General features: G+C 42.9%; 1 protein-coding gene and 1 non-coding gene across 3 annotated transcripts in view; both read left to right on the top strand.

The window, feature by feature from the left end:
* The window catches only part of NCAPG2 (non-SMC condensin II complex subunit G2), a 61,024-nt gene that overhangs the window by 4,122 nt on the left and 43,803 nt on the right, over window positions 1-13,099 (top strand). For both annotated transcript variants that reach the window (XM_068549780.1, XM_068549779.1), the window contains exons 3-8: window positions 1,414-1,602; window positions 1,930-2,044; window positions 3,503-3,657; window positions 5,082-5,216; window positions 7,937-8,031; window positions 10,832-10,901. In XM_068549780.1, coding sequence (XP_068405881.1) covers window positions 1,414-1,602; window positions 1,930-2,044; window positions 3,503-3,657; window positions 5,082-5,216; window positions 7,937-8,031; window positions 10,832-10,901 — 759 coding nt within the window. The remainder of the gene's footprint in view (window positions 1-1,413; window positions 1,603-1,929; window positions 2,045-3,502; window positions 3,658-5,081; window positions 5,217-7,936; window positions 8,032-10,831; window positions 10,902-13,099) is intronic.
* On the top strand, window positions 9,218-9,324 carry LOC137768957 (U6 spliceosomal RNA). Its single transcript, XR_011074876.1, has one exon. It is a non-coding gene; the product is annotated as a U6 spliceosomal RNA (small nuclear RNA).

The following is a 13,099-nucleotide window of genomic DNA, read 5'->3' as shown; positions in this document are numbered from 1 at the left end:
GTTGCTGTAAGGATGGTAAGTGGTGTAATGCAGTGTGCTTCTAATTACTTAAGTCTTTACTGACCTCTTGCTACGTGCGTGGCACAGTGAGGAAGACATCCTTTTTGTCCTCAGTTATCTCCCGGGTTGTGGTGGATTCAGGCGTGAAACTACAGCAGGCTAAGGGCTAAGCTGGGGCAAGGGTGGGGAGGGACAGGGTAGTTTTATCAGGGATCTGAATGGGCTGCGTGGAGACTCCGGGAGAGAATTCTGGACAAAAGGGAAAGACAAAGACCCTTGAACAGCTTGGGTGAGCGTCCTGCGAGAGGAGGCTGGTAGGATTAGGATGGAGAAGTGGCCTTGGAGGGCCCTGGGGGGCTGCCCCGCCCCTTGCCTAGTGAGCCGCCCTGCCAGTTCCCGCCTGCCCCTCCTCTCCAGCGTTCTTAGTCTTCCCGTATTCTTTTTGCATCATTGGAGAGTCAGTTGCAGGCCATGTCTCATTATCCCTCAGTATTTCCCTGGGTGTTCCTAGAACATAGACACTCTCCTGTAGAGTCACAGTAAAACCTTCAAAGAGGGAGCTGGATGGTCACCTGCAGGGTGTTTGCGGATCTTTTTGCCCAGTCCCGTATCACGCTCTGTGCTCCGCTGTCTTGACTTGCTGGTCTCTTTAATCCAGAGAGTTTCACAGCATCCCTTTTCATGACTGACGGTCTTGAGAAGTGCGGGCAGCAGTTCCGTGGTCTGTCCTTCCTTTGCCCTTGTTTGCTGATGTGGTTAAGTTTATTTATGCGTTTTGGAGGAACTGCGTACGTAAGTGGTGTTATGACCTCCTCACTGGGTAGAAGTAGTTGACGATTCTTGCCTGAATCGATTATTACTATGATAGGTACAAAATTGTGATTTCCCAATCCCATATTGCTTCTGTATTTATTCATTGCTATTATCAGTATGGCCTCGTTGATTCTTATCTTGTTCAAAGGGTTATTATCCCTTACTGTCGCTATTTCGGTGCTCAGATTGTACCAGATTGGATTCAGGGACAAAGTCATGGCCCAAGTTAGGTTGGAGACCAGAAACTTAGCATGCAGTCCTTGGCGTGGATGTCTTATTATCGTTGTTGCTTTTGTTATTACTTTAGCTCTAGCATACTTTTGTAACCTAATTATAGACCTGGAGATGGTGGACATCTGGATGGATTGATTTCAGGGAGGGTTTTTGCTAGGTGGGTGAAGATTAGTTTAGCAAGACTGGCTAGGGGGAGGAGGGATCTGCTACTTTCTGTCTGATAACCCCTTTACTTTTCCCTTTTAAGAATGGACTTTGAAAACTACAGCCAAACTCTTGAGCTTCTAAGTTAGTGCATAAACTTTTCGCCAAGGATAGAACTAATCTTTTGTATTTGGAATGTAACAGTTGCTATTTATTTTGCAGAAAGATGCTTCTGACCCTTTCAACTTAAGTGAATTGCTAGATGAATTGTCAAGGAAACAGAAAGAAGAGCTATGGCAAAGACTCAAGAATTTATTAACGGATGTGTTGGTGGAGAGCCCGGTGGACGGCTGGCAGCCAGTGGAAGCCCCCGGTGAAGGCAATATGGAAACAGAGCAGGGGTCAAAAATGGTAGCACCGGTCTTGCAAAAATCAATTTCCTTTTTCTTTGTTAAAAAATAATTGTTTTTTGTGTATAATTGAATTTTAAGTTAAGGAAAAATTTAAAGGTAGAAGTCAAGAATATCAGAAGTCTGTTTAATGTAGTTATACCCTTTTCTGATCCTACCACCATTAATCTAGTATTCAATGTTGCTGTTTCAGACTGCTGACTTGTGTTCAGCTTTAATTCACTTTTTAGAATAAATGTCAAATGTGGCTTGATTTTCTTTTACATTTAAAAATTAAATTTTAAGTTGATTTTAATTTACTTGTACTCTGATTCTTTTTCATTTATAGAAAAAAAACATAGAAATAATTCATGCAATTACATCTGTGATTCTTGCTTCTGTGTCTGTTATAAATGAAAGTGAGAATTATGAAGCCTTACTGGAGTGTGCTGTTATATTAAATGGTAAGTTGACTCAGCTATAATGTGGGGTGTGTATGAGTGGTGTCTGAGTGACACTTGGTACAAGGGAGCCCTCAGCAGGGGAGAAGCAGAACTTTGCAGTCAAGCTCTTGTACTTCAGCTAAAAAAAAAATGAGCAAAAGAGCATTCTTTTAGGGGCTATCCTGAGTAATTATTTAATGTAAGCCACATATAAATGGTTCACATGGTGAAAATGTGCGTTACTGAGCAACTGACTGCTGTTTAGGGGCTTTTAGAGATGTCTTATTTGACCTTCAGGACCAAGGATAAGAGCTGATAAAGGGGAAGCAGTCTGATTATAAATTTCTCAGCTAGTGATTACTGCCAGACATTTCAAGTTAGCCCAGCATTTGTGACATTGCACTTTTTTCTTTAAGTATGTTATGAACATGACCTGAGGAATAATTGTTGACTCTTAGGGGAGTTTTACTATACTAATATTTATATCATGGTACTTTTCAAATTTTAACTAAACTGTAAAATTGTAGTTATTAATTTAGTGGGAACACTAGTCTGAATTAATGAGAAGATCTGATTATGTAATGTTATATGTGTAAAATTATAGATATAAAAGATGCAAAAGTAACTTTTAGTAATGTTCTTTAAGAAAAATATCCCAAGTACCCTCACCTCTACTGTGTGAATCTGATTAGTTCCATGTGACAGATTCTCAGCATCACTTGGTTTATGTATCTGTTTAGTATGCTGTTTTATTAAGAATTCTTGTGTTGAAATAATGTGTCTTATTAAGAAGTTACCCTAATCAGTATGAAAGTAGCTCCCAAATGCTTGTGGGTGTTACCACCAGTTTATCTTCAGTCTCCCTACATGCTTTATAAAATGAGGAGTGCTAATATTGTGCATCAGTCCCCACTAATTCAGGAATTTTACATCAGAGTAATGGCATTCGGATGTCTGTGGATTACAGTTATGAGCACATTATCAGTATTTTAAATTAGTTCTTGAGCTCTTCTGTTAATAACAGTACTATAGCTTTTGTATTCATTATAATAGTTGCTCTTACTATTTTTCACCAGTGAGCCAGAACTTGAGGCCCACGAACTGAGGGATGGTTGTAGTGTGTTGCTGGTCACTAGGCCGGGCCTTGCCCTGCTGCTGAGTGTTGCCCTGGGTGTCGCTACACTCGGATTTGGAGCCCAGTGTCTGCCTCTTGTAGATGAGGAGTTTGGACAATAGGCCCTCTCTGGGTCTTCCAGTTCTAAAATTCTCGGTTCTATTGGGTCTGCTTTTATAACAGTGGAAAACAATTTTTTAATTAACACCATTTGTATCCCATAAATAATGTGTACAAGTCTTTGGCAAGTTAAACATAAACTAGTATTTGCTTGGCAGACCTTTGAAGTCATCGTGCTCTACACGGTTGAATATGGACTAACTCTGGTTCACTTTACTCATCGCGCGATGACTGCTCCATTGTAGGTGTTTTGTACGCGCTACCTGACTCTGAACGAGAGCTCCAGGGCTCCATCCAGGATCTGTGTGTGATGTGGTGGGAGAGAGGCCTGCCCGCCAAGGAGGACATGGGGAAGACTGCTTTCGTCATGCTGCTGAGGAGAAGTCTCAAGACGAAAACAGTATGTTCGCTTTCTAAAGTACATGCTGCGTGTTACTTGAAAGTGCAGGTGTTTATACCAGTTAGTAATTGTGTTTGCTTGCGAGAGGCCTGGCCCAGTGGCTTTCAGTTAGGGTTTTGCACTGGAGGATATTCAGAGGTGGGCAGTCGAGGGTGGGCAGAGGCTCCACGCGTGGTCGTACGCAGGCTTTCTCCCCATCTTCCTCGGTATGTGGCCTTTGAGAGGCTGTCCCCATGGTGGGAATTGCTCAGGGAAGGACAGAAGGGGGTGGGATGGTCAGGGAGGGCCTGCAGACCCGAGGGGGCGCTGGGCAGGAGGGCAGCCAGGGTGAGGCTGTGGACTGCAGCCCAGGCCTGAGGAAGCTTCGGCGGGGCCAACAGAGGGCATGGTGAGGGTTGGGTGTAACTTGGGCTGTTTCTCATCCTTCAGTTTCAGTCTTTGGTATACAATTCAGAAATCCAGAAAAAGAGCAGTATTTTTCCCTGATCAAACAACGGCAGATACTTATGTTCATCTTAGAAAATTGGGCAAATGAAGAAGAGGGAAAATGAGGAAGAGAAAAATTGTCCATAATCCCACAGCCAAGGTGACCCTTGTGATTCTAGGGATCTTTGGGGATTTCTCTTTGACCGCCCCCCTCACATCTTTACTTACTTGTCACAGGTTCCTACAAAGGTACCTACAAAGTGAGATTTGTAGGTCAGTGGGTTTGAACTTGGAGCTCTTGGTACACATTGCCAACAGCTTTCTATAAAGCTCACAGCTGGTCACGTTCTTACCACCCGTGGGAGAGTCCGTCTCACTGTGGCCTCCCAGGAGCAGTCAGTTTTATGGCAGAAAAGAACCTTTTTGGCTATGTCCTCAGCTAGTGCTCTGACTTTCTCTGCTGGCCATAGGAGTGATTTGAAAAATCCTTGTTTGTGTCAGAACTTAGCTTTAAGCCATCACTGGTTTGCCTTTTTAAAATCCATTTTCACTGCCCTTTTTGTTCAGCTTTTAAATCAAGACCCTATTTAACGTCTTCCTTGTGTTCTACACCTGTGCCTTTACCACAGTAGCCGCTATCCACACAGGGCCATTTACATTTCAAGTTAAGAAAGTTAGAGGTTTGTTTCCTCGGTGGCACCGGTCCCGCGTCAGTTGCTCCGTAGCCCGACGTGGCTGATACTCCACACTGGTCGGCATAGACTCATGCTCGTCGCACAAAACTGGTGAACAGCTCTGTCTATCAACATCTCTGCTTGCTTTTGCCTAGGTTTTAAGAAAGTGTTCTCTAGAGCTCCATTTGCAAATTTTAAGATGTTTTCTCTTGGCATTATTTCTTTTTTTTGATGATATATATAAAATAGTATCATATTTTGAAATGTGACCTTACCCTTTATAAAAGAAAAACTCAGACGTTTTTCTTTTCATGTCATTCCCAGGGTGCCGACATCTGTCGGCTATGGCGTATCCATCGAGCTTTATATTGCTTCGATTATGATTTGGAGGAAAGTAGAGAAATTGAAGACATGCTGCTTGAGTGCTTCATAAATGTTAATTATATCAGAAAAGAAGAGGTAAATGGTTTTTCTTTTTTGGTGTGTTTGTGAACTGCTTTTTAATGGAAGTTTTTCTTAAGTTCATGTGTTTGCTGTTTGCATCTTGCTCAGTGTATTAATAAAAGAGTCAGCTTAACTATCAAGAGCTATTATATTTTTTGCAATTCATTTTTACTGCATGGCAGTGTTAAGCAAACGTTTTCCAAGTCCTTGCGTATTTCATCATTAAATCAGAAGGTAACAGGTGGCTGTGTGAATCCTGGGGGAACCATGATTGCATTTTAAATTAAAAATGAATAAAAATAAGGTTGAGCAAGCACTTCCCCGTGGATCTGACCCTCTGCCCTAATTCCAGGTTAATTGGCATATAACTCAAAACCATCATCACACAGTATTCTTGGTTTCATTTTCCTACCCATCCAATAAATCCAAAGAGAGGCTTCTGGCCCAGTGCTACATTGTCCACTGGTGGTCACTCCCACATGTGACTATTGAGCAAGCTCATTAAATATGGCCAGTCCAGTTGTGGCCTTGAGTGAAAACTACACACGGATTTGAAACTTAATACGCGAAAAGAATGTTAAATATCCCACTAATAATTTTTATATATTTATTACATATTTAAATGGTATTTTGGATATATTGGACTATACAAATATATTATTAAAGTTAATTTAATCTTTTTTGCTTTTATTAATGTGGCTACCAGAGGATTAAAAATTGCAGAGTGGCTTGTCTGGTTCTCTTGGACACGTTGGTCCGTTGTCTTAGGAGTTTTCTGTAGTTGTTGTAGATTGACTGTATCTCCATGCCGGGGATGCAAAGCACATTTCTTTTTATTATAGAATGTAGCCTTCTTCTGATTATTTGTGGCCTGGCAGACCTGATTGGAGGCAAAAGGAGGCAGTTGTCACCCCCCCCGAAGGATGTGTGGGGAAGGACCTCCCAGAGGAGGGGGGGACCCTAAATGAAGAGTTTGCTCAAGGTTTCACCCTTACAGCTGGCCAGGGGAGTGAAGGATTTGACTCCAGTTTGCCCACTCCCCACGCACAGTCTCTGCTGGCGAGGTTAAAGGGCTGTACCGGATGACTGGCCACACTGGCCAAGACCTTCAGCTCTCGGGGTCAGAAAGGCTGTGTTCAGACCCCTGTTTGTCCACTGAGTAGGTGGTGACCTTGATCACACTCCTTTCAATCTCAGTATTTCCTTCTGTAAAATAGGAACAGCAGGTGCCCTTTCCCAGGATTCCCCTGAGCGGCACACGAGGCCATTCATAGAGCTTTTAGTGCCTGCAGGGCAGGAAGTGCCCTGACTGTGTTCTTGCTACTCTCCCATCATCATTGTTGGGAAGACGCTGGATGCATGGCCTCTGCCCTGAGTATCCCAGGGTTGTTGTAAAATTTGGGAGAGTAAAGAAGTTAAGAGTGGATTCAGATAAATACACTTTATTTATATTGACTTATACATAGCAGTGGATGAAGCGTGCTTGTCTCACACATATGTATGTGCAGGTGTAGACATAAATATACACGTGTGTGTCTTAAAGCTCTCTCTTTTTTTAAATTGATGTGCTCTTTTGAATTTAAGATATCTAAACTTAGTTTCCTAGTCAGTCATTAATTTGGTCATGTCAGTTTCCAGTCATTCTTGGTAAACAGTAAATCTCTTCTATACTCTACTGGCAAGTTACTTCCAGTAAATACTTGTTTGTTTATTTTTTTAAATTTATTTGGCTGCACTGGGTCTTAGTTGCCGCAGGCGGGATCTTCATTGCCACATGTGGGCTCTTTAGTTGCGGCATGCATGTGGGATCTAGTTCCCCGACCGGGGATCGAACCTGTGCCCCCTGCATTGGGAGCGCAGAGTCCTAACCACTGGACTGCCAGGGAAGTCCCAGTAAATATTTTTTAAAAAACTTACCTGTTGCAAGCATGGTTACCCTGCCTTTTGTATCAAAGTGTGTTGCGTGTCTGTAGGACTCCAGACACTGGTGTGCTGGTAAGCAGTGAGGAGGTGATGGTGCCCTTCACAGGGAAACTCTGGGCAGATGTATTTTATGCCCCCTGTAGAGAGTAAATATAATCTTGCTGTTTAGGTTCACATGTGTAATCTAGTAGTATGCATAAAAATTAATATTACATGATATATGTATGACATTTATAATTACATATAATATATGGGGACTATATGTATTTGAAAATTCTACCTTGGCAAATACTTAGCCTCTTAACTTCACAAGCCCTCAGTTTTGTCTTTTATAAAAGATGAAATGAAGGGATGTTCAGTTCCATTCCCACCCCAAGATGCTAGATTTCAAGCATTCTTTGATTTTAGGTTGTGGAGACATCAGGACAGAGCCAGAGTGAAGTGCTGGTGCATCATTTAACTTGCCTGCTGGGCTGTGGGGTAGCTTTCTGGGTCACCGTGTGGTCGGACAGGAGTAGCTCAGAGGTGCCTGCTGCTCCGCCCTCCACGGGGAGCCTCCCACCTGCTGCTGCTGCCCAGCTCGGTCCCTCCGAGGCTCCCGCCGCCGTCCCCACACGGGGCTGCCGCCCGAAGCACTGTGCTCGAGTGCAGCTTCAGTGTGTAGATTCTAACTTAGAAGTATGGATGCTTCCTTGCTGGGTGTAGCAAACTTTAGTGTTACTACGCTTTCAAAGAATGTTTGTTTTTTAGTTCCTGGGAACTTTTTATTTGGTTGCAATTTTAACATTATATCCTACTTTTTCAATTTATAGGGAAGAAGATTTCTTAGTTCTCTCTTCAACTGGAATATAAATTTCATTAAAATGATCCATGGGACCATTAAAAACCAGTTACAAGGATTACAAAAGTAAGTATTAAGGGTAAGTAATATTTTGTGCTTAGTGTGGTTTTAAAAGTTTCTATGTGACCTGACTTTTAAATTATATTAATGTATTAGAAGCTGTGAAAATTATCTCTTCAACTGTTATTTATTATGTACTGTTGTATCACTGGATATTTTTTTCCCTTGCTATAGGAAACCATTTTTTTTCCGTAGTGACACTGAAATTAAGATTTTACTTTGTGGTAGTTCTTTAAATAGTCAAATTATTTACCAGTTAAATTTCAGCTTCAGTCATAGTAAAGCCCATGTCACTAGTACTTCTGATACCTTTGGATGTAATGTGCACGGTGCGATTTCCCGTGGACTAAGCTATGTGGTTGGTGGGAAGAGTCCTTGGGGAAGGGGCTTGGAAGCATGCTCTTGCCCGAGCTCCCAGCCTCTGGGCCCTGACAGCATTTGGAGCTATCTGCTGGATTCACGGCCAAGTACTTAATCTGCTCCGGGGCTGAAGGAGGCTGCATTTTATTAATTAATTAATTAATTAATTAATTAATTAATTAATGGCTGCGTTGGGTCTTCATTGCTGCGCATGGGCTTTCTCTAGTTGCGGCGAGCGGGGGCTACTCTTTGTTGTGGTGCACGGGCTTCTCATTGTGGTGGCTTTTCTTGTTGCGGAGCACGGGCTCTAGGCACATAGGCTTCAGTAGTTGCAGCACACGGGCTCAGTAGTTGTGGCTCTTGGGCTCTAGAGCGCAGGCTCAGTAGTTGTGGTGCACGGGCTTATTTGCTCCACGGCATGTGAGGTCTTCCCAGACTAGGGCTCAAACCCGTGTCCCCTGCACTGGCAGGCAGATTCTTAACCACTGCACCACCAGGGAAGCCCGAGGCTGCATTTTAAAACCGAATCCTTGGGCTTCCCTGGTGGCGCAGTGGTTGGGATTCCGCCTGCCAATGCAGGGGACACGGGTTCGTGCCCCGGTCCGGGAAGATCCCACATGCTGTGGAGCGGCTGGGCCTGTGAGCCACAACTGCTGAGCCTGCGCGTCTGGAGCCTGTGCTCCGCAACAAGAGAGGCCGCGACAGTGAGAGGCCCGCGCACCGCGATGAAGAGTGGCCCCCGCTTGCCGCAACTAGAGAAAGACCTCGCACAGAAACGAAGACCCAACACAGACTAAAATAAAAATAAATAAATTTATAAAACCGAATCCTTGTGTTTGCTTTGGCAGCACATATACTAAAATTGAAACGATACAGAGAAGATTAGCATGGCCCCTGTGCAAGGATGACACCCAAATTCGTGAAGCGTTCCATATTTTTTACAGATTGCCAACAAACACACGAAAGGATGCTCAACATCACTAATCATTAGAGAAATGCAAATCAAAACTACAGTGAGGTATCACCTCACACCAGTCAGAATGGCCATCATCAAAAAATCTACAAACGGACTTCCCTGGTGGCGCAGTGGTTAAGAATCCACCTGCCAGTGCAGGGGACACGGGTTCAAGCCCTGGTCCGGGAAGATCCCACATGTCGCGGAGCCACTAAGCCCGTGTGCCACAACTACTGAGCCTGCGCTCTAGAGCCCACGAGCCACAACTACTGAGCCCATGTGCCACAGCTACTGAAGCCCGTGCGCCTAGAGCCCGTGCTCCACAACAAGAGAAGCCACTGCAATGAGAAGCCCGCACACTGCAACAAAGAGTAGCCCCCGCTCGCCACAACTAGAGAAAGCCCGCGCACAGCAACAAAGACCCAATGCAGCCAAAAATAAATGAAGTAAAATAATTAAAAAAAAAAAAAATCTACAAACAATAAATGCTGGACAGGGTGTGGAGAAAAGGAAACCTTCTTGCACTGTTGGTGGGAATGTAAATTGATACAGCCACTATGGAGAACAGTACGGCGATTCCTTAAAAAACTAAAATTAGAACTACCCAACGACCCAGCAATCCCACTACTGGGCATATACCCTGAGAAAACCATAATTCAAAAAGAGTCATGTATCACAATGTGCATTGCAGCACTACTTACAATAGCCAGGACGTGGAAGCAACCTAAGTGTCCATTGACAGATGAATGGATAAAGAAGATGTGGCACATATATACAATGGAATATTACTCAGCCATAAAAAGAAACGAAATTGAGTTGTTTGTAGTGAGGTGGATGGACCTAGAGACTGTCATACAGAGTGAAGTGAAGTCAGAAAGAGAAAAACAAATACCGTATGCTAACACATATATATGGAATCTAAAAAAAAAAAAAAAAACAAATCCTCAAACTCTTGAGGTGGGCCTGGTTACGTCAGGCAGCTGTATAAGTACTGAGCTGGGATGTGATTCTGGATCTCTGATTGTTTACTAGAATACTTTCTCCTGTTCCCTCATTTGCAGAATATTTGGGTTGAACCAGCAGATTTTCCTAATTATGATTCTAAGTCAGCCCTGGTATTTTAGGGCTCCCTGTACCTGAGCGAATTAGTCTGGAAAGTCCAAGATGACTTCCAAGTCAAAAAGTGTACTTACATTTAAAGGTTTTTTACTTAAGAATTTGGTTCTGGGCTATGTGTCATAGTTTTATAGGAAATAGTAAAGTTCTGGGGAAGCCTGACTGAGAAGGAAGAAATGGTTTGACATTTCAGTCCTCCTTCTCCAGACTTTTGTTTTCTACTTTCTGCTGCAGGTGGATAACATATCTCTGCTTTGCAAAGCACTAGTCCAAAACAGTTTCTTCTTCCCTAGAAGAGGAGAGTTCCTGAAATGATACACATTAAAAATATAATTCTTCTGACTTGCATTAAAATTTTTTGATTTTTTCTTCTAGATCTTTGATGGTACACATTGCAGAAGTTTATTTCAGAGCTTGGAGAAAGGCTTCAGGGAAAATATTAGAGGTATTTCCTTTTCATTTTGTGAAATGTTAACACATTTTTATTGTGTTCTGGTTACTAAATAAGTAGCTACAGCAGGGCCATTTGAAACCTGTGCTGATGCTTGTCTGTGGCGCTGAAGCCCATGGTGAGCGCCCTCCACGTGCACTCAGGGTCACATCCGTGCCTGAGCACAGCCTCAAGATGCCCGTGACTCACTGTGCCGTGTAGTTTGAGTGGAATCAAGACTTTTGCCCCAGGCATTTTGGCAGCTCTAGACCTGTAGTGCCCAGCCGCAGGTGGCTGCCGGGCCTCTGAAACATGGCCAGTCCAAACTGAGATGGGCTGTAAATGTAAGAAACTCACCAGACTTGGAAGACAGTGTGGAAAAAGAAGAATGTAAAATATCTTGTGGTTTTTTAAAAAAGAATACTGATTGCATGTTGAAATGATAGTGTGTTGGATATATTGGGCTAAACAAAATATATTATTAAAATAAGTTTACCTTTTTCTGTTTTTAATGTGGCCTCTAGAAAGCTTAGAATTGTGTCTGTGGCTTGCGTTCTGTTTCTTCTGGCCAGTGCTCCTCGGGACCCTCAGGCCACCTCTTTAGCAACATCATTTGAGAATTTAAAGACTTGTGTTTGAATACAGCTAACCTTTAATGACTATAACACCTACATTCTGGCTGTGTAATTCACAGTCATAATTAAACATTCACAGGCTCTTTTGGAAAAAAATCAAAAGAAAGTGTCTTTGTCTGATATCCCTTATGTTTTTCTCATGCTAGGTTCTTAGATGTGTTTTTTTCCTTCTGAGGGTAAAATTTTTACTCTTAAGTCATAAAGGGGTCTTTCCTCCTGGGGGAGCAGGCCCTGGACTGGTGGGGGTGGGGAGAGGGGAGGTTAAGCACCGGATGTTTGGAGTTTATTTCTGCCCACTCTGCTCTCCTGCCCAGCTTAAGCTTTGGTTAACTATACTGGGGTCTATCACTGACATCTACTTCTAGAAAACTAAAACTTACCACTTCTACTCCCCTGCTGACAACTTGTAGAATAGTTTTACAGTGTATAATTTTGGGGGGAAATGGCAGAACCGGGACATTGTTATGCATTTTTTTGCATTGCTTTATTACTTCATGAAACTTGTTCACAGGAAGGAGTATTTGTTCCCCTTTTCTCCAATAGTGGTTTAAAAAATAGGAGTTTGTAATTTAAAATTTAATTTTGACTAGATCTGTACCAAATTAGTACTAGCAATTTGTACTTCTCAGTTTCACTCCCTTCCCTCTCTTCCCTCTGTCCCTTCAAGTTTTTAAAGCAAATTCCAGACGTGACGCCTTATTTCTGTGTACTTCAGTATGCATCTCTAAAAAGTATGGTTACACAGTGCCATTATCATACTTCACAAAATTAACAATAATTCCTGGGTATTTAAAAAATTAATTGGGTCATATTTAAATTTCTCTGCTTTGTTTAAAAAATGTCTTTTTATAGTTTTTTCTGGAGTCAGGATCCAACAAGTCTCCCAATGGCATTTGCTTGTTACAGCATTTAAATCTCTTAGAGCGTTCCTCCCTCTTTTCTTTAAAAAAAAAATGTCTGCCATTGATAATGTTGAAAAGCCTGGGTCAGTTGCAGGATGTCCATGTTCTGGTAGTTAGCTCTCAGGGGTCAACTTTTGTGGCCCAGACACTTGACTGGCAGTGCCGTGTGTCTCCTACGTCATCACAAGTCAGACAGTTCAAAGTTCATGGAGAAGAGGTAAAAATGTTAGTAGGAAGTTTTCCTTATATCCTTCCCTAAAGCCATGGAATCCTGGGTATGGAGGCAGAATGCAGGCTAACACACCAGGCCTTCACTGTCCTGGCGTGAACGAGGAGCTGCCCACATCCCCGCCCCTGCCCTGCCCCTCTCTGTGGCAGCCCTGAAAGGTGGTGTTTTAGTCAGTTTGGAATCCTGGCCCCCACCGTAGAGGTAGTTCATTGTCAGTTCTGGGGGGGCTCTTGGAACATATCCAGTCTTCTGAGATTATCAGGATGACTCAGGAGAGGGTGCTGCCCGGCCCCCCTCAGTCTCTGAGCCCTGTCTGGCTTGAACCAGGCTCCAGTGCCCTGCTATTTAGCACAAATGTGATATTTCATCAAATAAGACAAAGGAAACTAAAAGTTCTCTTTGGTATATGAAGATGAAAGGAATTCTAAGAGGTGTAGACTTAAAGTC

This window comes from Eschrichtius robustus, chromosome 8 (genome assembly GCF_028021215.1).
Source record: "Eschrichtius robustus isolate mEscRob2 chromosome 8, mEscRob2.pri, whole genome shotgun sequence".
Classification (NCBI taxonomy): domain Eukaryota; kingdom Metazoa; phylum Chordata; class Mammalia; order Artiodactyla; family Eschrichtiidae; genus Eschrichtius; species Eschrichtius robustus.
The sequence above is the reverse complement of the archived record's forward strand: the minus strand, read 5'-3'. Positions and strand labels throughout refer to the sequence as shown.